Raw genomic sequence first — 26,446 nt, forward strand, 5'->3', positions numbered from 1 at the left:
TCGATATTCACTAGGAAATAATTGGAAAGATACAACAAAAGACAATTGTCTAGTGTGAATTCGAACTCACAATGGCATAAAATATTAAGACTGAAGATTGTATTTATTTGCTTCCCCACTGAGTAAAGTAGGCACAAGGCTGTTTTTTAATGTGGGGAGGAAAAACCACTTCCCCCAAGGGGGCATTCTGGCAGGGTCCAAAATTAGCAATTGTCCGATATGAAGGGTTTCCCCCATATTGACCAGAACTGATTACTTTCTTTTCTGCTCCTGGTCCGAAGGCCAACAGCCTCTGCGCCTCTCAACCAATATGCCAAATATGTATGGTGATTGAACATGAAAAGTATAAACATTTATATGTATGTTGTTTGTTACTTTATGAAAAATAGTTACATCATTTTGGACTATGTTGTATATTCTATGAGATTTTATTTTTTTAGCTGTTATGAGATTATCAAATAAAACAAAATATTCCTAAAGAGTTGTAATAACAAATGAACAATTAAGTTCAGAGGTTGAGGCTATTTTCTGTGTCAGTAAATCTGTGAATGATTTGTCACAGGATGTGTTTTTTAGTCTGTCGAAATATAGGCTTTCTAAATTTGGTGGCTGGAAAAAAGATATTCATGAACTTTTCAATCTAAGTTTCATATTTTTGTCAAATGTTGAATTATGTATCAGTATTTAAAACTCTATGTCCCGGCTTCTAACTAGCTGATAACAGCCTCAAATGAATGTCTATCTACCAACTTGCAGATAAATGAAAAGTTGTTTTATGGCATGAAATAAGAAGCCTTTTAAACATGAGTAATATTGTAAATTTTTAAGAAAAGAAATGAAGATATGAAATACTATTATCAACATTCTTCTGATTTAAAAGTAATTCATACGAAATAATAGGTCAGTGAGTTTTATAGGAATGTTATTATCTTTTGGTTATCCATCCCGTTTTGAAAGGGTAGAGTACAACCGTAGATCATCTAATGCCGTGTCTCTCTCTCTCTCTCTCTCTCTCTCTATATATATATATATATATATATATATATATACTAGCATAGGTGCCTGGCGCGAGTGTTTAGAGGTGTATGTTGGTCCAAAAAAGAAGTGGTAGTAGGAAGGCAGGCTTGAACCCGTACCGCAAAGGAGGAAAAGAACGGGGAAAAACCCTGACATCTTTGCTGTTATAACCACCGTCAAACTGGAAGTAACGTAGGTTTTAATTAAGGCTAGACAATTGAAAGGAGAGGATGACTTTCGAAAATATCGGCGACAAAAAGCGACCCCCTCCCCCTGTAGAAAAGTGCCCAGTTGTAGGTGAAGATATTAATGTTTTTAGCCAATTTTTCGATATTTACACTTTCACTTTTATAGATATGATATACTAGCATTTCAGCCTGGCGTTGCCCGGGTGTTTGTGGTGTATGTTGAGCAAAAAAAAAACAAAAAAAAAAAAAAACGCAGCCAATTTTTTTAACTTTGACATTTATTATGACTCCTTAAAATTTATTGTTTTGGGCTCAAATCAAGTTATTCAGTTAGATCCATGTCCAATGAACCTATATCTTAAATTTCAAGTGTTTAGATCCAAAATTGTTGGAGGCGTTTTGTAGAGTTTTCAAAGACCGAATCTGTCTGAAAACCGATTATAAAGATTTTCCCAAATCTCAGTAACCTGGAACTAGGAAATCGAGGACAATGAAACAAAGCTAACAGAGGATGAAACAGAAGAAATAGAAAAAATAATATAGTTCATGAACAAGGAAAAAACAAAGCTCCCATCTTTAAGGAACCAAGAGCAGAAGAAATTAAAAGCAGAAACAGTTAACAAGCTCCTTCCACATATCACAACAGATAAAATCACAGACTTAAACAATTTAATTTACTCAGGCGCCAAGATGATAAGTATGAAGTTCAAATCAGAAAAACAGCCAGCGAAAGATGCACCGACAAAACCTGGATGGAAAATGAGGCTAGAAACCCAAGACAACAAACATAAAAAAGAAGACAAAACGATAAATAGGAAGAAAGCGACATGGATAAGATGGAAAATTGAAAATGTAACGAGCAGAGAGAGGCTAAAAGAGATACATAAAGAACTGAACCAAAAAATAGCAGGAAAAGAGACCGAGATGATATAGATACAAATCTGAACAGTGCAAACAGAATAATGAAAACACTTGGACATGGATGTGAAAAGGACATATAAACCAAGAAACTGAGTCCCTAATAACTACAGCACAAGACAACTCGATAAGAACCAACCATATCAAAGCAAAGATCAATAAAACGCAAGAAAACAGCAAATGCAGATTCTGTGGGAAAAGAGACGAAACAATAAACCATATAGTAAGCGAATGCAGCAAACTGGCCCAAAAGGAATACAAGAACAGGCATGTCCAAGTGGGGAAGGCAGTACACTGGGAATTATGTAAACAACTGCATCTCGAATGCACAGATAAATGGTACAAGCATAAACCAGCAGCAGTACTTGAAAATGAGAATCACAAAATCCTATGCAACAGGCATACAAACAGATAAATCCATCCAAGCAAGAAGACCGGATGTCATAATAATTAACAAGAAAGAAAAGTCCTGTCAAATCATAGACTTTATTGTTCCAGCTGACCACAGGGTAAATATCAAAGAAAAGGAAAAACGGAGCAAATACACAGCTAGCCAGAGAGCTGAAAGGGATATGGATGATGAAGAAAATCAGGATAATACCTATAATAGTAGGAGCACTAGGAACAATTCCGGAAAGCTTTGACAAAAGAATGTCAGAAATTGGAATCAGAGGAATGGCTGGAAAGATACAACAAATTACAATAATGAAAACAGCTGAAATATTAAGGAAAACCCTTGAATGCGGAGCCACATGAGCAGACCAGACAAACTGCTACAGAGACAAAACATGAAGAAGCGTTACATGAATATTAAAGCTGCATATCTATAAGTTCGCTATCCCCTCCCTTTGTCCCATCAGTGATACCAAATAGCTGAGAAGGGTCAAAGAGAGAGCACTGACCAGACCTCCACTGGACAAGTGCCAAGAGAACTGGCACGTTGGGGAGGCTTATTGCCCCTCAAATTCTAGTGGAGACCAATGGCCGCTGCTAACGAGAAACCAATGGTAAACGGCTGTTGTGAAAATGCAAATTCATTTGCAACTGTTATCGAAAGAGGTGGAGAGTACTAGAAATCTGAGGAGAGTTGTTGTTACTGAACTTCCAGGGAACACGACAGGTTGTTTTCAAGGAGAGATCTTTGATAACATGTGTGAAAGCTCCTTGTGAGTCGATAATAATAATAATAATCTCGATGATGATGATGATGATGATGATGATGGTGATGATGGTGATGATGGGGATGAGGAGTGACAAATTCAACAAGCTTGTATGAGGAAATTTTGTTTGCATAAACAAACACAAGACATCAATGTTGTTTGACTATTTCTCAATATGTTTTTTATATTTCTTTCCTTCCACAATTTTGTAAAGCAGCAATCCTCAAACATTTATTTAAAGAGTTTATTGTTTTGACATTACAGTTTTACCCTTACGAGTTCATGTAAATCTAGAAATACCCAAGTCTTCACAAACTTTGTGGTCGCTTAAGTACTTTTGTGTTCAACAGACATTTTTGAATGTGAAATTAGCCTGTTACAAAATTATCATAATTACCTTCTTCTGGGCAAAAATCAGTTCATATGAAATAGGTCAGTGAGTTCTATACGGACTGTTATTATATAAATGTGCTTGTTTGATGTTTATAGTTTCAGCTGTAGCGACTTTAACGATTGTACAAATATTGCTTTGTTTTATAAAGTAGAAGCAAAACTGAAAAAAAATACTTGTAGCTTTTCTAAAATGGTGCCAATGAAATTTGAAGAACTGTTTGTTTTTACAACTGCTGCTTGCTTACTGCTAATGTAGTGAATGAATTTATTTACCACTTTGAAGAAAGTCTCCGAACCACTCTAAAAACCCATACAATGCATACATAGGCCACACCACAACAGCATTCTCTCGACGACTAACCTATCATTTAACTGACAATAGCGCCATAAAACAACACCTAACAGCCCATGATAAAACCTACAGTTGTCCGACTCTAGAAATATCTTAACTAACAATACTAAAATTCGATACCTTAATTGCACATAATGACTAAGATTACTAGAAGCCATACTTATAAAAAAGCTACAGCCTCTTTTTAACCAGATCTCATTTGACGCCTGGACAAAGATACTAAGAATATTTAATAACTAACAAGAAACTAAATAAATTAACTATAAAATAAGAACATCGAAATTAAAAATAAAAATAATTCGCCCCTAACCATCCTGCACTCACCTTTATAACCAATAAAAAATATATAACTATACCAATAAAAAATATATAACTACACCAAAAAAAATATACATAACTACACCAAGCCTCAAAGAAAAAGAAAACAATAACAACAATCACTCTTGATGACGATCGGATGCACTGATGGAAAGCGCTTGAGAAGAATATGGCCAAACAACAATTTTTGGGCGCCATTTTATACAAATGCCAGCTGAAATAAAAAAGACACTTGGCGAATGGAAAAGATATCCAGAAAAATTGGAAAAAAGTATAACTCTGTTGTGTTCAATCAGACATGCTTGAATAATGACTTGCTGTCAATATATACAAATATATTTCTCCAAAACGTTTGGCCTTTATGTATGGGAGATTAAAATTTGCTGCTATGATTTTAAACGATCTGAAATAACAACAAGGGGAGACTTGATTCCAAATATTTTTCATATGTGATATCTCCCCTCTTTTGGCAGATTATGAATATCTCCAGTATCAAATAAGCCTTATATGCTGTAAAATTTACTATATGTATGAAAACCAAAAAGGGAAGATATAACATATAAAAAATATTTAGAATCAAGTCTCCCCTTGCTGTTATTTCAGATTCATTTGAAACCATAGCAGCAAATTTTAGTCTCCTGTCCATCAAGGCCTGAGGTTTGGGGAAATATCAGATAATTTGTAATTCATATGCAAAACTAGGAAAACAAATAACTATGATTGAAACATTTTATGTCTGTAAAAAAGTGCCAAAAATAGGCTCTGGATGATGGATGATCTGCTTAATGTGTGACTTTAAGGTCAAATGTCACATAACCCACTACACAATCCAGGTCATTAACTTTCTAGCAAGCCTTCATTTGTTAAATTTGATCAATAGTCGTTGAGATTTGGAACTTATAAAATTGTCAAAATGGTAGTATATATATATATATATATATATATATATATATATAAAAATAAATGGAACGTCTGGTTTATTCAAAATCGATAAACTAGAAATTTACAATCCCGATTTCTGTGAAATTTTATAACAGTGAATCTTTATCATCTAACTGTGTTTTTAAATATTAAAAAGTAAATATTACCTTATTAAAAAAAAACCTTTTTATTTGTCGGGGAAAATTTCCGATTTTATCCGAGCCGATTAGCGAATATACTTCCGGTTTACCATTTTGAAATGACGAAACATAACGATTCTGACTATAATACATTTTTTTTTTTTTTTTAATCGTTAAAATAGCAACACAGAAATTATTATTAAATAAAATAAAAATATTTTCAGTAAATGCGGAACTATTTTTACCCATGCATCATGAGTTGATGACTTCTGATTTACAATATTTCAATATCTGTTAACAAACTTTTCTCACCCCGAAGGCCCGTCTCACGTTCGTATATAACAAAACATTTTTTTTGTAGATTTCGGTGTGCTAAAAACGAAACTGTAAACCATTTCCGTCACAAAAAATACTTTACATGATATGAGGAATTTACTTTTCCGAAAACTTGGTGGTCACTTTTCCATGTAAATTTAACTTAACATGAGCACTCACTTTCTGGCCATCTGAGAGAGGGGGCATTTTCTTTTGTGTTTATTGCATATAAGGTTTTTTTTTGATAAGGCCATTTGGTACGCAAGTGCATATTTACCAGTCTTTGTTTATGCTTGCGAGTAGCGAAAGCGATGGCTTGGGCTGTGAAATGGAAAATAGTCCCAAAATCCAGGAGTTATTACCATGCAAAGGAAATCAAACAAACATAAACACACAAAAAATGCCACTCTCTCACGTAGCCATAAAGTGGGTGCTCATTCCAAGTTACATTTACATCGCGAAGTGATCACCCACTTTTCAAAAAAGTAATTTCTTCATATCATGAAAACTACTTTTTTACGACGGAAACAGTCTGCAGATTCGTTTTCAGCACACCGAAATAAATCTACAAAGCATTATTTTCTTATATACGAACGTGAGACAGGCCTTAAAGTAAAATAATATTGGATTTTTGGGGGCAGATTGGCCGTTTGGTTGTATATATATCCTCACACCAGGTAATCATTAAAAGGGACTCTTAAAAGTCGTCATCCGTATCAAGCAAAAGTTTGTTTACATGTTTTACAACCTTTAAATGGGTAAAATATAATAACATACTTATTAAAAATGAGATCATATAAATAAAAAAAATAAACTGCAAGATGAAGTTTTGAAATGATTACATGTCTTTCATTTTATTTAGAATGACAAACATTGACCAACAAAAATGAAATTTTCGGTTCTTATGTAGTTTTGGTGCCGTGCTGAAATATATTGTTATTATTTGGAAAACCATTCTTACGGAGTAGGTGAAAGGTGTTTTCTAACTATTTTGTGCTTCCACCTTACATTTATTAGATATTAAAAAAATATATGTAAACATAGTATGGTTACCATCTGCCATCGTATGCAATATCTCCTGTAAAATTGAACCACATTTTGGTGCTTATGCATTTTTGATATCACGCTATTTTTACATAGTTTTTTTGGGTTAGATTAAACTTTCACAATATCTTTTTATTGTTTTTATTTTTACTATCCTTCCCATGTTACGAATGCCTTTCAAAACATTAACATTATCATTTCAGCACAGTAACAAAAAATATATAAGTACCCAAAATTTTATTTTTATTATTAAAACTACAAATTGTTAGGTGAAAGTACAGTTTATTATGCATTTTTTATATCGTGCTGAAATAATAACTTTTTTTATTTTTTATTTTTCACATTGGCGAGGGGAGGGTGTTTTGTAACTATACTGTGCTTTCAGCTACAGCTAACAATTTATTATTAAACAATAAGATAGCGTGAAATTATAAAAAAAAGGCAGATTTGCCGTTTAGTTGTACAAATAGACTCCAACCCCGTTATCAAAAAAAAGGGACATGTTGAGTCGACACCGGTGTACATATATCGTAAACAGAAAGTTTGTTTATATTTACATGATTATTGAAACTATAATCCTGTGATTAAAATTTAATTAAAATTAACGTTATTTAACAAATAAAACAGAGAAATAATGAAAGATGAAGTTTTAAAATGATAAAAAGTGTTTTATTTTTATAATTTTAAAATAAAAACATTACACAATATAAATAAAATGTTGGCTTTGTTCTCAAAAAGTAATAATGAAAGATGAAGTTAAATATTGAATTATTGTGGAGACGCATCATCATATGCATCCGAGTACAATATAAAATGTAAAATCAAACCGAAATCTTATTTGTATTGTTCAAGGTTTTAAATTTTAAAATTAAACACATTTAATCATTTTAAAACTTCATTTTTCATTTCTTTTTTATTTGTTAAACAACGTATTATTTGTATTGTTTAATTTTTTAAATGATTAATTATAAAACAATAATAAATTATAAAATAAAACACATTTAATCCATTTTTTTGTTTAACAATCTAAAATAAATTATACATGAACAAACTTCTTGATATATACTCTGGTGACGACCCAACGTGTCCCTTTTTTTGATAACAGAGTTTTAGGCTATTTGTACAACTAAACGGCAAATCTGCCAAAAAAAGAAAAAAAAATATTGTGACATTATACGTCAGTCGATTGTTGAGGTTTTGCTTTGTTTACCATAAATTGTCAAGTTAAAGCTTTCTTTTTTTTTTCCAGAAAACTTTTAAAAGTGAAAATACCCTTTTTTTTTTTTTATACAAAATATGAATGCTTTTCCTCCACTAAAGAAATTTTTAGGTAACATACAGATACGTTTCTACAAAGAAAACCGTTATTTTCTTTAGCCATTCTTACCATAGGGAGAGGATGATGTTTGGTAATTATTCTGTGCTTTCAACTAACAATTTATTACAAAAAAAAAAAAAAAAAGTCTTAATGTGGGGAGAACTGTGGTATTCATTCCAAAAGCCATTTTTAATATGGTGTTCTTAATATGATGATTTTGCCATTACACCAAATTGAGCCACAGCAACGTGTGGCAGGGTACAGCTAGTATGTATATATATATAAGTTTGAATCTCCCGACCGGCAGTAATCGTGTCACCCTACACTGATGCTTCCCGAAGGGATGACACACTAGTGTCTGTAGGTATTTAAAATAAAAAAAATAGTATTATAGTAATAATAATAATGATAATATATCATATATATATATCTCAGTGATGAGACGATTCCAATATTTTTCCCAATCCCGATACGATTACCGATTTTGTACTAAATTCCCGATTCCGATTCTTTATAAATCTCTAATTATTTAACTATAAGATTTTTATTTCCCCTGATTTTCGTAAAAACACATGTTAAATATGCAGATATTTTACTAAACGTCAAAATACACTGGTGGAGAGTGATCTATCGATTTTAGCTTTATGGGTATTTTAAAATCAATAAATATGTATTATTTTATTACTACTACCAGCAATGGAATATTTTACTTGGAACAAAATCAAATAAAAAAAAAGACAATTAAAAGAATCGTTTTGGAATTGGAAAATAGGCATCAATTTTTCCGATTCCGATACCCCCAAATCTTTTGATTTTTCTGATTCCCGATTCCAATTAATCGCCCCAACACTAATATATATATATATATATATATATATATATATATATATATACATACACACACATATATATACATACACATATATATTTGTATGTATATATATATATATATATATATATATTTCTGTAGAAATATATTTTCTTATAATATATATCAATCCTTATTTAAGAAGCTCAATGTAATTACAGAGCAATATAGAGAATAAATGACAAAAAGTTATGTTAAAAAATTCATGATGTTGACCATCTTATAATTTATTCCTTTAATTCAGTTGACTTATACAATTCTTTACAGTATCTGTTCTGTAGCGCAAAATCAATCACTTAATTCTTATATCAATCAGTGAATCTATTATGCCCTTAACTCATCAGAAGAAATAACAACAATCAATCCGTCAAAAGGAAATGAAATGTGATTTGATATGATTAAAATCCGAAAAGTACCTTTTCATTTTTCAATTACGCCATCTTGAATTTTGTATATATATACATACACACACACACACACACACACATATACACACACACACACACACACACACTGGTAGCCAGATTGAATATTGAAATGCTCATATCGTCCGATTCTAATGACAAGGAGAAATCCAAAACAACTGGAAACAATGCTGAGATAAGCAGAGAGCACATACAGCACTTTGTATTTGAAATGTTCCCCCATTGTAGTACTAACTTAATGTGGCTTAATTTTGGTATTTCATCAAAAACTGGTGTGTTAACATGATTATATAGTATAAGTGTTTGGGAAATTATCACATATTGCTTGCCATTTTCTTTTGATCTATTTATGATTTTAATGGACGTTAAAGAGTTGGAATGAACATTTTAGTTGCTTCTTTTTCAAATATGTTACCTCTTTGATTTTTCTGTAATACCTACATGGCTGGGAAGCCAAATCAAGACTACTATTTTGCCAGTGGTCATCAAACACCTTTTCTCTCTAAAATTGCTGTTTGTCTTGACAAGTCTGAAAAAATTTTGTGTTTCCTCTCTTGAGCCTTTAATCATTCCTAGTGTAAATGAAAGTTTTGTTTACTCACATTCTTGGTAAATTAAGTTTACATATTTTACCGATGAAAAGTGGAGTCCATTCATCACAAAAAAGACCGCCATTTATGAGAAAATCGGAAAAATGTTCGATTTTCTGAAATTTTTTCTTTTCTTTTCATATTTTGATCCACAAAAAAAAAAAAAAAAAAAAAGAATTTGTGAGTAAAAACTGACACGTTTTTCTACATTCAATCCTAAAAAAAGTGACAAATTATTTCTAAATTTATTTGTATATTGACATGCAATGTTATTAAAACATAATTTTTGTACTTGAAGGTTTTCAAATTACAAAAAATATCTGTAAATTTTCTAACAAATAAATATATAAAATAATTATTAAGAATATAGAAAATTATTTTATATATATATATATATATAAAATATAAAAGAATATATAAAATTATTATATAAAATATTATTAAGAATATATAAAATAATTAATAAAAACTTATTCCTAATTTCATCCCAAAATACTTTATTATCAGACAATTGTTTCTGCTCATATCGAAAATATATATTTTCATGATATACAAAATATTAAAAGCACATACGAAAAGACTTCATCAGTGTACATGCACTACAATCAGGCCAAAAAAAATGCAACCATATTAATTTAATTCATACTAGTAGGACCTGTGGAATTTCCACAAGGGACTCATTCATATTGATGTTGGCATTCTGTAGATGTTCAGCATAAATGGAGACGCTCTAATATTATTGTAGTGTACAATGTACCAACGTTGACCAATTATTCATAAAATCTCATTAATGTCCATTAAATTAATAATCAAGAATAACTACTTTATTATGAGAGCAGGAGTACACAAACATTCTCATCCGTAACTGGGAAACACTGGATGGGCCTTCTTGTATGATTCATTAAAACTGACTGAAATAATCAAACCAAACAGAAATATACGCCGTGAATAAACATTAGAAGATATTGAACTTGAAGTATAAATACATTTACCAAAATGACTCGGCATTAAATAACCAGAAAAGTGTTGATATGCCATAAAACAAAATAACCAAATCATCGAAATCATTGTAAACTTTTATTAAATCAATATTTGTTTGCTTGAAGTAACAGAAAATACATAACGATACTTGTAAAAACAAGTATCGTTATATATTTTATATATATGATAGAGTACATTTTTTAAAAAAATTTTTACCGATGGAATAAAAAAAAAAAAGAAAATTAAAACAATCAAACCAAACATAAATTTACACCATAAATAAATATTTGGAGATAATCTCGAAGCATAAAAACTTTCACCAAAATGACTGGATTCAGCATGAAATGATCAAAAAGAGAGTTGATAAGAAACCAAACAACAAAACCAAGTTACCAAAGCATAAAGCCCAAATTCCATAACTCGCCCCACTATTTAATTTGCATTTAGGGCCAAGAAGTGCATGTTAAGTGAGTTGCTCAAGCATAAACATCGGATAAAAGACAAATGAGACAAGCTAAAAAAATACATTCTGAGATAAGACATCAAATAGTAAGCCGCAAGAAGTTATCAAATGATTCACTGTTTCATAAAAGATGAACAGGTGAATCTTATTTTTATTCAATTAAGAATCTGATTATTAATAGAAAATTCTTTATTCCAAAAGCAAATTTATTGAATAAAGTCAATAAAAGTTCAAGAGGAAATAAATACAGTTGACCTGATTTTCAGTGATTTTATTTTTGCCGGAGACCAGACTTAACAGTTCCTATGGTGTTTCGGATAATCTCTTTGGATTTTATTTATGCTTTATTAAAGAGATCATCTTCATCAAAGGTCTCTGCGATCATAGATAAAACATTTATAGAATTTGGCCCACGGGTTTCAGATTGCCAGTACACAACCACTCTGACAATACCCTCCTTTTAATGATCTTCTCAATTCAACGAATGATACAAAAAACATCATTGAAGTTATAGCAAATTTATAATATCTTCCATTACCAGAAAGGTGGAAATTAAGATAAAATTGCTATTTCATGATACTGTTCGACAACACCTTTTTAAGGTACAACATTCTAGGTACTTTGAATATCTTTAAGGATTAACTTGCCTTAGACAAAACACATCTCTAAAATTGTCAAGAAAGTCAATAGTGTCATGGCATCATTTAGTAAGACTTTTTTAGCTGCTCTCCATTTAAAACTTTCTACACAATTTGAACCATGTTTTTTTTATCATAACCTAACCCTTCATAACAAAGCAAACAGATTTAATAAATTTTAAAGATTTATTATTAAACTAAAAACAAATAGAAAAACGTTTCATATCTTATGAATGTTTCTGTTTTCCATATGAAAGCAGAGAACAGCGATTACTATCATAAAAAAGTATAGCAATTAATTTGTATTTAAGATGAAAACTCCCATAACAAATACCAAATTCAACAATTTACTTTTCGATTGCATGAAACAGAAAATACCTTTTTACAAGATCATCTCTTCATACCTTTTACACACTTATTATCAAACTAATAAGAAACAGTAAAACATTTCATGTTTCTTACTAATGTTTTTTACTAATGTTTTTTACAAGTTAGAAAAGCATTTCTTGTAAGGCATAAAAATGGTTAAACAAAATGTTTGTTTATAAACTTTAAAAATTAAGAAATTTGAAACTAATCAATTTTCAAAGTGCACTTTTATAAATTTTACAAAGTAAAACATAAAAATTAATTTAAATTGAATCTAAATTTGATTTGAATCTAAATTGGATTTATTTTATGTTATGTACATTTTGTTGCACTTCGAAAAAAATTATTATTTAGCAATTAATGATAGAGATATATTTTTCAAATAAAATCTTTTTAAAAAATGCAGAAGGAAAATTAACATGAAAGCAAAAAAAAATCTGATTTACTAGCACAAAACTGATTATTACCGTGCTACTTTTAAAATTTAAGACTGGTTTTCGTTTACTCACTATATTACTGGTGAATAGTCTCTCAGTCTAGAAAGATTTCTTATACAAGAATTAATAGAGCATATATCGAGGTTTACATTTCTTTTTAAAGCCTTCTTCAGTTATGTTTTAACATATTTTTGGAAGGTACTAATTTCACTATGGTTACTTTTGATTCCCAAATTTTAATGTGACCAAACTCCTGACCCCCCCCCACCTCCAATGAGGGTCACTGGATTCAAACAAAATTAAAATTGCCTTAGTCTAGAAGGATTAATTCTTTACAAAATGAGTACAGAAAACGAAAAATCAACATATTCAGCATTTTTCATGAATAACATTAAATATTATGACCTTCCAATAACACTTCTATGGTAAAATTTTATCTTATTTTTTAGGGGAAGGTGTTTTAGAGGGAAATGTTTTAAGTGGAAAAAATCGGGTGATGGCATTTTCGTTTTTCCTCAGCTAATTTCATACTTTACTGCTTTTAATATAAATGATGATAGGCGGAATGCATTACTTCAAATTTTTTATTTCTTTCGGTTTGTTTTAAGAGATGGGCTTTTCTCAATTCTTAAATTAGCAAACATTTGATAAAACAAAAAACATGAAAACGAATACAATTTCAATAATTTATAATATTAAATAGGATTTACATTTAGCTACTTCATGGAAATAAGACTAAAAACTTATATGAAATGTTTTCAGTTCATATGTACACGTAAAGATAAAAAAATGCACCAGATGCATATTCCATTTTTTATTGCTTTAAAACAATTTTTAGTGCTTTCTCTTTTTACCTAATATTGCATTTGGTACAAAGAAATCACTCATCTTCCTACAAATTAATGCCAATTCTTTAACACTCACATCACATATTCGTCACCAATTCTGAAACTTTTATTGCCATTTAGGAAAATAATTTCCTTTTCTATATACTTTCAATTTTTCCTTTGATAACTGTTTTTCTGATTTTGTACGAAATACGATTTTCAAGTTAAATAAAAATTTACCGCATCTTTAATTTCTATATTAAGTAAAGGTCATTGTTTACCCGACAAGGGTAACCTGACCATATGTCAAGGTTTGACCATCTTCCTTCGAAGAGTGTCAAATGGTATTAGTTATATGTTCATGAAAATACATATACATACATACACACATATATGCACATACAAACACCCATATATATATATATATATATATATATACAATTAAACTGTTTCATGAAAATAATGTTAAGAATGTATACGTTATTATTTAGAAACACATTGTTAACATGTTAATTATTCTGTACTTTCACGTGACAATTTAATAGACAAAAAATACTGTACAAATTGCATTTGACTTGAAAATCCTGCCAAAAATTACCACAGTCTGTAAGCTACAGAAGTAAAAAAAAATATAATAGTAAAAACGCTCCCCCTAACACACACATCTGTTAAATGTACATGTGTAAGCATATTTTAGTACTTCAGAAGTTTATCAAGTATGGTATTTTTGAACAGGATTTTTAAGTTAAATTAAATTCATTTGAAATTGTGAATACCAAACGACAATTTTATTCAATTAGAAAAATATCCAATAAAATAAAAAGAAATTTTATCCTTTTCACACGTATACAGAACATAATAGAGTCACATGTATGAGATAGATATCTACAGGAATACTAGCTTCGTTTGCTTAACAACCATAGTACAATGATAATACTTTTACTAATAATCTACTTTCCCGGGCAGTGTTGGATCACAGGTCAGCTAGTTTTTTATATATATATATATATATATATATATATATATATATATATATATATATATAGAGAGAGAGAGAGAGAGAGAGAGAGAGAGAGACTATATATATATATAGTCTATTTTTCTAGTGACAGCTTCTTTTTGTCTGACCAATGTCAGCAACATCCTGGCAAACTTGTGATAAAGATGCTTTCTTCCCATCCATTGTGAATCAGTCAGTGTCTTCTCTGGACATTTATGCATCAAGCCAATGAACTAGATGGCACAAAAATTTAAATGGAAAATGTAAAACACGCTGCTGCTGCTGCTGTTCGACAAGATTGTTTTGTTGGGAGGGTGTCTTAGATCACAGAAGAAAGAAAGAGAGAGAGAGAGAGAGAGAGAGAGAGAGAGAGTGAGTGAGAGAGAGAATGTTTATCAGAAGTTTCAGAAAAAGAAAAGTGAGAAAAAGAGAGATGTATCATAATGATCGATTATAATAATGTTGGAAATATTTTATTTTCTACACATGTGTCAGTTCTGTTTGAGTCAGAAAGGAAGAATAAACAGCCGTTAACAATAACATTTTTATTTAAGTTGCCGCTGTTACATTAGTCAAATCGATCTAAAAGTGTGTTGCAGACATGTATATACATGAATGTGTGAAGCACACAAAATGACAGAAATATGAATCCTAAATAAGTCCCACAACAATACTGAATTCATGTGCAATTCACAGGCTAAAAATGAAAATGTGCATTGCATGATGTAAAAGCTTACTTGTCACACAATGTGGATATCTTTATATGGAGAATAGATAGGAAAACACTTCCTATTTGGTCAAAACTAGATTCTAGAAATAGATTAAAGCTTTGTTTGACTCCCAGTCATGTGAAGACAGGAGAGTACCCAATTATGTGATGGTGATGTCTTCTCATGTTTGAAGCAGTTATCTTAAATGGAAAGAACGTTGGTTCCAACACTCTCATCGAGGATTTTGAAAGATAAACATTTGCTTGAATTTTGAGGATCTGCCCCCCCCCCCCACTCTCGGATCTTCTTTAAATAAAACAGATAAATGTGACAAGGACATTATACATTGGCAAATGATGATTCTTACCATATTCATGGTGAAACATTCAAAAAGTTTATGAAACATGATATTCGTTCAGTTATTGTGACAAGAAGCTCCAGTCCAAAATACTAATAGCCAAAAAAACGTTTTGTGGGGATATCCAATCCAAAACAAAAAACAGACAAATGCAAAGTGACAACTTTAGGATTCAAACCATGAAATTAAAAAAAGAAATTTGTTACTGTCCCGCCTCTCAAAAAAAAGGTCACACATCTTTCATTCAAGCAACACATGCTTTTGACGTTTTGGAGAAATTAAATGAAATAAAATTTTAGATTGTTTTCAGGATGAAAAAAAAATGATTAATTTACCCAATTATCAAATAAAAATCTTTATGGATTTATTCAATTCATAAAACAGTTTTGCTGGTAGTGTCACACAAATCGTAAATTTTGACTAAAGTTATTCCACAGAAATGTAAATATGTACAGAAATATGTGTTTCCTTTTAAGGTCTAGAAAAAGTTCATTAAAAAGGAACAAGTCTCAGTCAATCAAATTTTCCTTCAAAATGTTTCTAGTGAATCATAGTAATAAATTGAAATGGATTAGGAAAAGAGGTTTAATAACTAATCTATAGTTAAAAAATATTGCATGTCATTACACTATTTATTTTGTTAATTAAATTTGATGTGATGAGCATAAACATAAAAACTGTATTTGTCTTCACTTATCACATTTAAAAAATATGATAGACATTTATCACATTTAAAAAATATGATAGACATTTATCACATTTAAAAAATATGATAGACATTTATCACATTTAAAAAATATGATGGACATTTATCACATTTAAAAAATATGATGGACATTTATCACATTTAAAAAATATGATAGACATTTATCACATTAAAAAATATGATAGACATTTATCACATTAAAAAAATATGATAGACATTTATCACATAAAAAAAATATGATAGACATTTATCACATTTAAAAAATATGATGGACATTTATCACATTTAAAAAATATGATGGACATTTATCACATTTACAAAATATGATAGACATTTATCACATTTTAAAAATATGATAGACATTTATCACATTTAAAAAATATGATGGACATTTATCACATTTACAAAATATGATAGACATTTATCACATTTTAAAAAGAGGATGGACATTTATCACATTTTAAAAATATGATGGACATTTATCACATTTAAAAAATATGATAGACATTTATCACATTTAAAAAATATGATAGACATTTATCACATTTAAAAAATATGATAGACATTTATCACATTTAAAAAATATGATAGACATTTATCACATTTAAAAAATATGATGGACATTTATCACATTTACAAAATATGATAGACATTTATCACATTTTAAAAAAGGATGGACATTTATCACACTTTAAAAAGAGGATGGACATTTATCACATTTTAAAAAGAGGATGGACATTTATCACATTTTAAAAATATGATAGACATTTATCACATTTAAAAAATATGATGGACATTTATCACATTTAAAAAATAGGATTGACATTTATCACATTTTAAAAAGAGGATGGACATTTATCACATTTTAAAAAGAGGATGGACATTTATCACATTTAAAAAGAGGATGGACATTTATCACATTTAAAAAGAGGATGGACATTTATCACATTTAAAAAGAGGATGGACATTTATCACATTTAAAAAGAGGATGGACATTTATCACATTTAAAAAGAGGATGGACATAACAAAAAGTCATTGACCATGTGATTTAAATGATAAATAAATAGATGAACCATTAAAATGAAATATTAGGGATAGTATTTGAGCTGTACCAGTATACTGCAGATGTTATTAAATCATTCTTGACTAACTGTTTTGTTAAAACAAGCAGAAATCTATGAAAAAGACAACACAAAGGTTCAAAATTCTAAATGAACAATGATGTTACGGAAGAATTACTTTCCCATGTATGGTACAAGATGAAGTTTAGTTTGTGCATTGAAATTATGCTCAGAATACTCTTTACACCTCTCTCAGCTGGTTTTGTGAGCAAACGCTTACATGTATTTTTCATGGACTGAATTCTTCATGAAAAACCTGATGTTGACTTACAGGTCAATTTTAAATCCAACATATAATGATTAAATTAATTTGTTATTCATCAAACATAATGCTAATCTCAAATGGAACTTCAGTGCCATCAACCATGTAAACGATGTTGGAACTACAATGAAAAGGCATACTATAGAAAAGATTTGAATATACAAGGTTGTTGCGAACAATTCTAATGATTCTCACTCTTAGCAACATCAAGCTAACCATGATGAAGAGTACTGAACTACAAAAATATTCCAATGAACATTTAAAAACACTATTTTGCAGCTCAAGTACCATTACTGGAATAGTAAGCTTTCACTGTATCTGACCTAAGAACATAAAATTGAACAAAATGATCATGATAAAAATGAAGCAGAAGCAAGCACTAATTAAATAAGAACAAAGTTTACAGAACATTTTCGGGAGAAATACCAATATTGGTTTATCAGAATCGTTCATGAAATAAAAGATAAGGGGAAAGTGAAAATTGATTGTCTCCAGCAGCTAACTTTGTATTGATAGCAAAGATGAGGTAAAATTAGATCTTTCAAAGTTTCTTAAGAGTTATGTTGCAACACTCTTCCAATTTCATCAATAAGAACTGTTTGAAACTTAATGACAGAGAATTTAACATGATCATGAAATAGTGAACTATTAAAGTCCAAATGTTCCAAAGTTGCTTTTCCTTTTATTTTATTTTGTGATTTAAGAAGTTTCATTATAAGTTTTGGAAAGTATTTTTCATAAAAAAGCAAATTGAAACAACTTAAATTCAAATACTTTCAATAAATTATCGACCCTGACACAAAATATGTTGTATCAGTCACATTTGTCTAATGGCATAAACAAAAAAAAAAGAAAAAAATGAATGTGTTTTAATCATTTTGTATTTTTAAAGGCTTCAAAACAATTTCTAAAAATTTGAAAAAAAGAATTATCTTTCTTTATCATTAACAAATTTGCATTTTTTTAATGAAAATTTCTCCAAATGTCATACCAGTCACACTGAAGTCGTTAAATATATTAGGAAAGTTATGAACCCACAATTTCCTGCCAACTTTTGTAAAAATTAATCTTTGATACTAAATGATGTGGGATGAAAAGGAAATAAATCTATTTGCAATATACTAAAAGGAAAACAACTGTTTCCTTAGATTTTTTATAAAATGTAAAAATTGTTTTATTATGTGGAATTTTTTTAGTAAAAAATATGATTATAAATAACTATACTCAAAATGAAGCTAAAATGAATATATTATTTGCATTTTTATCTCCATATATAATATTTGGATTGCAGAAATTCCTCTTTGGACCAAAATACTTAATTGCAACAACAGATGCCGCATACAAATTTATTTTGTTTAAATTACTAGCCACTATCTTATATAACTTTAGAACACCATTTTAGACACATTAAGTCCTTATAATAAAATCCTACATTACATCCTAAGAGCAACACCATCACAATCACAACCATCTTTAGAGGAAGCAGTTCCTAGTTTTCCCTTTAAATATCAAATCCTCCTACCGTCCTCAGTCAACACTGGGAGGAAATATACACATTATACATATATTGTCCTTGCACCCTTCATAATTGGATCATAAACTCATAGACATAACATAATCTTTCCCTTTTCCGATTCAAAAATAATAAAATCTCCTCAGACTAATTCTGCTCATTCTGATTGGCTGAGCTCTGACCATTCCTATATTCCAGATTAACGTTATTCTCATGTTAAACAAATGCTAATGTACCATTCAAATATGGCGTCGCAATGATACCTACTCTTGCCCTCTAAGTAAATTGCTGCATTCATTTTCTTACATTTTATGTTCTTTTCTCTCTCTCTCTCTCTCTATTTATTCTTCCCAACTCTCTCTCTCGCTTTTTATATTTATTTTTATGAATTTTGTCTTTTTTTTTTTGGTGTGTGTGTAGGGGTGGGGGTCCATTTACACAAACTGAGCCACAGCAATGTGTGGCCAGGTATGGCTAGTTGTATATAAAATTGAAGACAGAAAAGTAAATTTTTTCACTCTCAAATTTAATTGTCTTCAAATAGCTGTCCAGCTATTCCATTTATTTAAATAAGATTGAAAAAAAAAATGCTATTTCAAATGTAAGTTGATAGACAAAATGTAAGCATGGCAGACCAACTGGTTAATCTATTTTGATATTTAGTATGAATGTATCTAAAAATCAAATTATTCATAAAAAATTATAAACTTTGGATAAATTCAATTTTATCAATCTGTTTTTGTTTTTAGCATTATTAAATAAAAGGAAAGGTTTTTAGATTGTTAAATACTTACCCTCTGTTGAGGTACTTGGAGGTTTTACACGTAAGAACTCTTCTTTGTCGTTAGAGCAAACACTTGCCATGACGACCAAATGGTTTTGCTTGTGAAATAGGATTTTAGCTGCAAGTCAAAAAATAAAAATAAAATGTGATCATGAGTTTGGCATATTATCTTGCATCAGAAACAGTTTTATTTAAGTGTGTTCAAAGCAATGCAGTGTTCTTCCTGCAACCACCATAAGACAAATAAGTCTTATGGTAGTTGCAGGAAGAACACTGCATTACTTTGAACACACTTAAATTATTGATAAATAAACAAAAAAGAAAAAATTAATTTCTTATTTAGAGTTTAAAAGTAAAGTTTTCCTGTTCAACTTATTGAAAGGGAATTGGGTCATGACCTTTATAAAAACTCTTTACAAAAGTCAAGTCAGATGCAACTCAATTTAAGCATTGGGTACACAAGAAGCGCCATGGAATTACTTAGGTTGAGAGAGGATAACCAGTTTATGTGCAAGAAGTAGAAGACAATAAAGATAAAAAGAGCTCAAATGAGGAGAAAATATATTTGGATGGAAAAGCTATTGAGGTTATTCATAATTTTTGTTATCTTGGTGATACTATTGGAGCACAAGAAGGAAAAAGCACTAGTGTAAGGGATGTCCTTTTTTCTTCCCTCCAACCTCTTTCTCATAGAAGAGATGTTGTGAGTCTGCTTTATCGTTATTTTCAAGGAAAGTGCTCGGCTGAGCTCCAATCTATGACCTCCCCCATCGCCAAACTTTCACAAGAAACACCAGTCTAGCAGAAAACACTATCACTAATTTCCTCTACTCTTTATCTATGCCTGAACCTAAACACAGATTCCATGAACAAAGCTTCTTTCTTAGAACTGCACACCTGTGGAATTATCTTCCATTTTCCTGCTTTCCGGCTGACTACAATATGGTTGCCTTCAAGTCTAACAAACAAGTTTTTGATGAACCGTTCAATATAAGTTAACAAATCTACCGAATTTCCATTATTAACGATTACTATATTGTCCAATTTCTACTGTACACTCTTTAACCCTTATCCTTAAGGGGACTCTTGGCCTTGATAAGTGGTGATGCCTATGTAAAAAAAAAAAAAAAAAAAATAGGGTCAGGATGAATTGAGTTCAAAAACTTTTGCCATTACTAACCAGCAGAGCATTAAAATTGTCAACCAAGAGAAGAATCTATCAGGTATGTGTATGCAGTGTATTTCTCTTCACTTATTGCATCTAAAAAGAGGATGGACATAAAAAAACATTGATTATATGGTTGAAATGGTAAGTAAAAAAATGAATGAACTGTTAAAATGAAATATTAAGGACAGTATGTATGGAAGGTTGAGGATAGGCGTTGCATGGAGAGAAATGATATGAGAATGAAAGTATGGGTGTGTAATGTGTATGTTAAAGATAGGCTTAGATCTGATGATCTCAGAATATTAAATCTGGACAGTATAGCGAAATGTGTACAAAACAGGAGATTATTGGTTTGGCGACATGACAATAAATGAGAGTTCTTTGGTTAATAGATGTAGAACAGTTGAGGTAGCAGGTTAAATTTATAGGGGCAGGGAAAGGATAAGGATGGACTTAAGAGAAATAGGGATAAATAAAAACCTGGTCAGATTAGTTTGGAAGTCAATTGTCTAAAAGCTGTCCAACACATGCCAACATGTAAAGCAGACACTAAACTAATGATAATGATGAGCATCATTATCCTTTGAGTAGTCCAAAATCAGGTTTAGATTGAAAATTGATCAATGCCATGATGAGGAGCCGAGCCAAGTTTCTTTGCTGTAAACGATCCTCATGGTATGAAGGTTTAGGTAAGAGTTTTAGGTATGCATCTGATTGGGAAAATATGGAAAGCTCATAAACAGACATGCAGTTTTCTTTAATATATAGAGATAAATCACTGTCATTTGATCACTGGTTGCTTGAAGCTTATCAATCTCAACAACCTGCATTTCCTCAGTGACATTGCCTCTGCAGATGTGAGATGGGAAGTTGCCAGTCGAGTTGAGATCACAAATGTTACCAGTAATGAATGCCAATAGGACCCAACAACTAAAATCAAAGAGAAGCTTTCTCAACCATGTACAACCCCTAACAACATCTCAGGAAGAAACTTTTTCTTAAACTATTAATTTATCGGGTAAATTCAACACACTGCTGTCAAAACTTTCAACTGCAAAGCTTGACACTCTTGTCAAAACTTCCAAATCCAAAACTTGATATTCTTTTGTCAAAACTACTCAACACTCCACAACTCGTTACTGTTAAAACTTTCAACTTCTTAACTCGACATTCTGTTGTCAAAACTTCCAAATCCACAACTCGACATTCTGTTGTCAAAACTTCCAAATCCACAACTCGACATTCTGTTGTCAAAACTTCCAAATCCACAACTCGACATTCTGTTGTCAAAACTTCCAAATCCACAACTCGACATTCTGTTGTCAAAACTTCCAAATCCACAACTCGACATTCTGTTGTCAAAACTTCCAAATCCACAACTCGACATTCTGTTGTCAAAACTTCCAAATCCACAACTCGACATTCTGTTGTCAAAACTTCCAAATCCACAACTCGACATTCTGTTGTCAAAACTTCCAAATCCACAACTCGACATTCTGTTGTCAAAACTTCCAAATCCACAACTCGACATTCTGTTGTCAAAACTTCCAAATCCACAACTCGACATTCTGTTGTCAAAACTTCCAAATCCACAACTCGACATTCTGTTGTCAAAACTTCCAAATCCACAACTCGACATTCTGTTGTCAAAACTTCCAAATCCACAACTCGACATTCTGTTGTCAAAACTTCCAAATCCACAACTCGACATTCTGTTGTCAAAACTTCCAAATCCACAACTCGACATTCTGTTGTCAAAACTTCCAAATCCACAACTCGACATTCTGTTGTCAAAACTTCCAAATCCACAACTCGACATTCTGTTGTCAAAACTTCCAAATCCACAACTCGACATTCTGTTGTCAAAACTTCCAAATCCACAACTCGACATTCTGTTGTCAAAACTTCCAAATCCACAACTCGACATTCTGTTGTCAAAACTTCCAAATCCACAACTCGACATTCTGTTGTCAAAACTTCCAAATCCACAACTCGACATTCTGTTGTCAAAACTTCCAAATCCACAACTCGACATTCTGTTGTCAAAACTTCCAAATCCACAACTCGACATTCTGTTGTCAAAACTTCCAAATCCACAACTCGACATTCTGTTGTCAAAACTTCCAAATCCACAACTCGACATTCTGTTGTCAAAACTTCCAAATCCACAACTCGACATTCTGTTGTCAAAACTTCCAAATCCACAACTCGACATTCTGTTGTCAAAACTTCCAAATCCACAACTCGACATTCTGTTGTCAAAACTTCCAAATCCACAACTCGACATTCTGTTGTCAAAACTTCCAAATCCACAACTCGACATTCTGTTGTCAAAACTTCCAAATCCACAACTCGACATTCTGTTGTCAAAACTTCCAAATCCACAACTCGACATTCTGTTGTCAAAACTTCCAAATCCACAACTCGACATTCTGTTGTCAAAACTTCCAAATCCACAACTCGACATTCTGTTGTCAAAACTTCCAAATCCACAACTCGACATTCTGTTGTCAAAACTTCCAAATCCACAACTCGACATTCTGTTGTCAAAACTTCCAAATCCACAACTCGACATTCTGTTGTCAAAACTTCCAAATCCACAACTCGACATTCTGTTGTCAAAACTTCCAAATCCACAACTCGACACTCTGTTGTCAAAACTTCCAAATCCACAACTCGATACTCTGTTGTCAAAACTTCCAACTCCACAACTCGATACTCTGTTGTCAAAACTTCCAACTCCACAACTCGATACTCTGTTGTCAAAACTTCCAACTCCACAACTCGATACTCTGTTGTCAAAACTTCCAACTCCACAACTCGACATCTGTTGTCAAAACTTCCAACTCCACAACTCGACATTCTGTTGTTAAAACTTCCAACTCCACAACTCGACATCTGTTGTCAAATCAAACAAGAAAGAAGTTGAGAGTAGTAAAAAGTAAGAAATATGCAAATTAATGAAATTAATTTTCTTCCCAAACACGAGTCAATCCCAAACCCAAGGAATATTTTAACGTGTATTTTGTGTGATTAAAATATCTCGGAAAAAGTGATTAGAGAAACAAACGTTGATTAATTTAATACAACAATTTTCCACAATCCGTTCGATGAAAACATTTTTCTCAACAGAATGTACTTAAACTTGAACTAAAAAAGAAGGGAATTTCAAGCAGAAAAAATTAAACAAATACAAAGATATCTGGAAACAATAAATGTAACAAAAGAAGAGAGGACAATTTCATTGGAGTTGTGTAACAGAAGGTTTACTGCTTCAAACGTCGTTGCACAAACGAACCAACGTTGTTAAAAAATGTGTCAACATCCACTGTGAAGAGAAGACTATGTAGCTGACCTACATAAAAGAATTGCTAGCAAGGAATTAAGGAAGCAAAGCAACATCACAACACTCTGAAACTGCTGGTATAGTTTGATCAATCAGTAAACAGTATAATATTGAAATAAACATTCACACGTGTGTGTGTGTGTATATATATATATATATATATATATATATATATATATAGTCATCCACACACAGTACTGTTTCGCTGTTTCACAGCTTATCAATGCGGCTAGATAGGCAACTGCCTCAAGTCAGGATCGAAACCCAACCGCCTAAATGGACAGTCAAGGCTTCTCACCATTGCGCTATAAGGCTGCTGCTGTGAGGGTAATGAATTAACGATGTTTTGACATGTGTGTGTGTGTGTGTGTGTGTGTGCGTGTTATTTGCTTTGCATTACTTGAGGAAAGTATATTGACTGAAGAAATTCCATGTCCCATTGCGAACAATTCGTCGACAAAATGTATACATAGTTTTTTGATACACGCTTTAGAAAATCCTATCAGTGATTAGTGTTTAGGAATTGTTTAGTTAGCTTTCTATTGAAACTGCAGTGCTACAGGTAAAACTCGATTTTATTTTAATTATTATTAGAATACATAGATAAGACATAGATATATAATGGAGTTTGATTACAATAGTATGTATTAGAATATTAAAAAAAAAATGAAACTTTAACAAGATTCAAACGTCTATCTATGCATTTTCTACATGCTCAGCTTCATAGATAATTATAATACATCTACTAATATGTGTCTACTAATTAAAATACATATATGGCACTGACGATTTTAGCTCATAGGTGTGTATAATATAATTCTTTCCACAAAACCTGAATCAATCTTTCTTTGTGTTAGAATGTGTTTACTGTTTGTGATGGTTTCATTTCTTTTAAAATTGTCTGTTTACATAATGGTGATTTATTTTTCGATTTTTTTTTCTCATTTTGTTCTAGTTGAAGATGGGGCATCCTACTGGATGCCAGGTATTCACCCGCTATCTCATACATTCTAACCGATAGACTTTTTAATATTCTAACTGTCCCTTTAAGTACAATTGTTTGTTTATATCCCTCTTTCACTTGGTTAACCAGGTATATTTTCTATGTGGTTTTAAAAATTTTTTTTATGAGTCTGGTTGCTCCTATGCTGGAATGGTGGAGATCTTCCTCAGATTCTAGTTTCTCTTCATGTCGTACAGAAGACCTTGGTAAAAATTATTTTAAAAGGTCTGTTTTTCTTTCAGTTATGTATTAATTTATTTACCCAATTGTTTTTCTTTCTACATTTACCCCTGGTTACCCCTCCCCCAAATACTATTGTTAAAATTTATTATTGGAATTTATTGTTGTCAATTTGCAGCTTGTGATTCACTTGCTGAATTTTTCCTCAAAATAAACGTTCTCCAATTTTGAATTCAACGTCTTCCCACATTCCTTTCACAAAGAAAGAAACAAACTGCTGACGACATTCCATTTTTAAGCATACTTGTCAAATAGACATATTAATAAATGCGCCACCTAGCATTGAATGTTAGCAAAAGGCTAGACAATTTCCATTTAAATTAAGTCGAGAATGACTTGAGGAAATTTAGCCGAGTTGCTCTAGAATTACACATGTTAAATTTGCCAACTAAATTTCTTTCTTTAATTCAGTTAATGAGAGGGGAACCATACTTTCCCCTAAACAGGTCAATATATATTAGAATAGTAGAATACTTAATATTATTATCATTTTTTTTTAATGGAGAGTAGACAATTCATTGTAAATGCATTATCAACAGCTCCCATAACTCT

At 31.1% G+C, this 26,446-nt stretch overlaps 1 protein-coding gene across 9 annotated transcripts in view; it reads right to left on the bottom strand.

Annotated features, from left to right (window-relative positions):
• The window catches only part of LOC145249637 (tripartite motif-containing protein 2-like), a 327,119-nt gene that overhangs the window by 65,920 nt on the left and 234,753 nt on the right, over positions 1-26,446 (bottom strand). For all 9 annotated transcript variants that reach the window (XM_080111394.1, XM_080111400.1, XM_080111398.1 and 6 more), the window contains one exon: positions 20,148-20,255. In XM_080111394.1, coding sequence (XP_079967520.1) covers positions 20,148-20,255 — 108 coding nt within the window. The remainder of the gene's footprint in view (positions 1-20,147; positions 20,256-26,446) is intronic.

This window comes from Euprymna scolopes, chromosome 28, assembly GCF_053919585.1.
Source record: "Euprymna scolopes isolate OS-2025 chromosome 28, ASM5391958v1, whole genome shotgun sequence".
In the NCBI taxonomy this organism is placed as follows: domain Eukaryota; kingdom Metazoa; phylum Mollusca; class Cephalopoda; order Sepiida; family Sepiolidae; genus Euprymna; species Euprymna scolopes.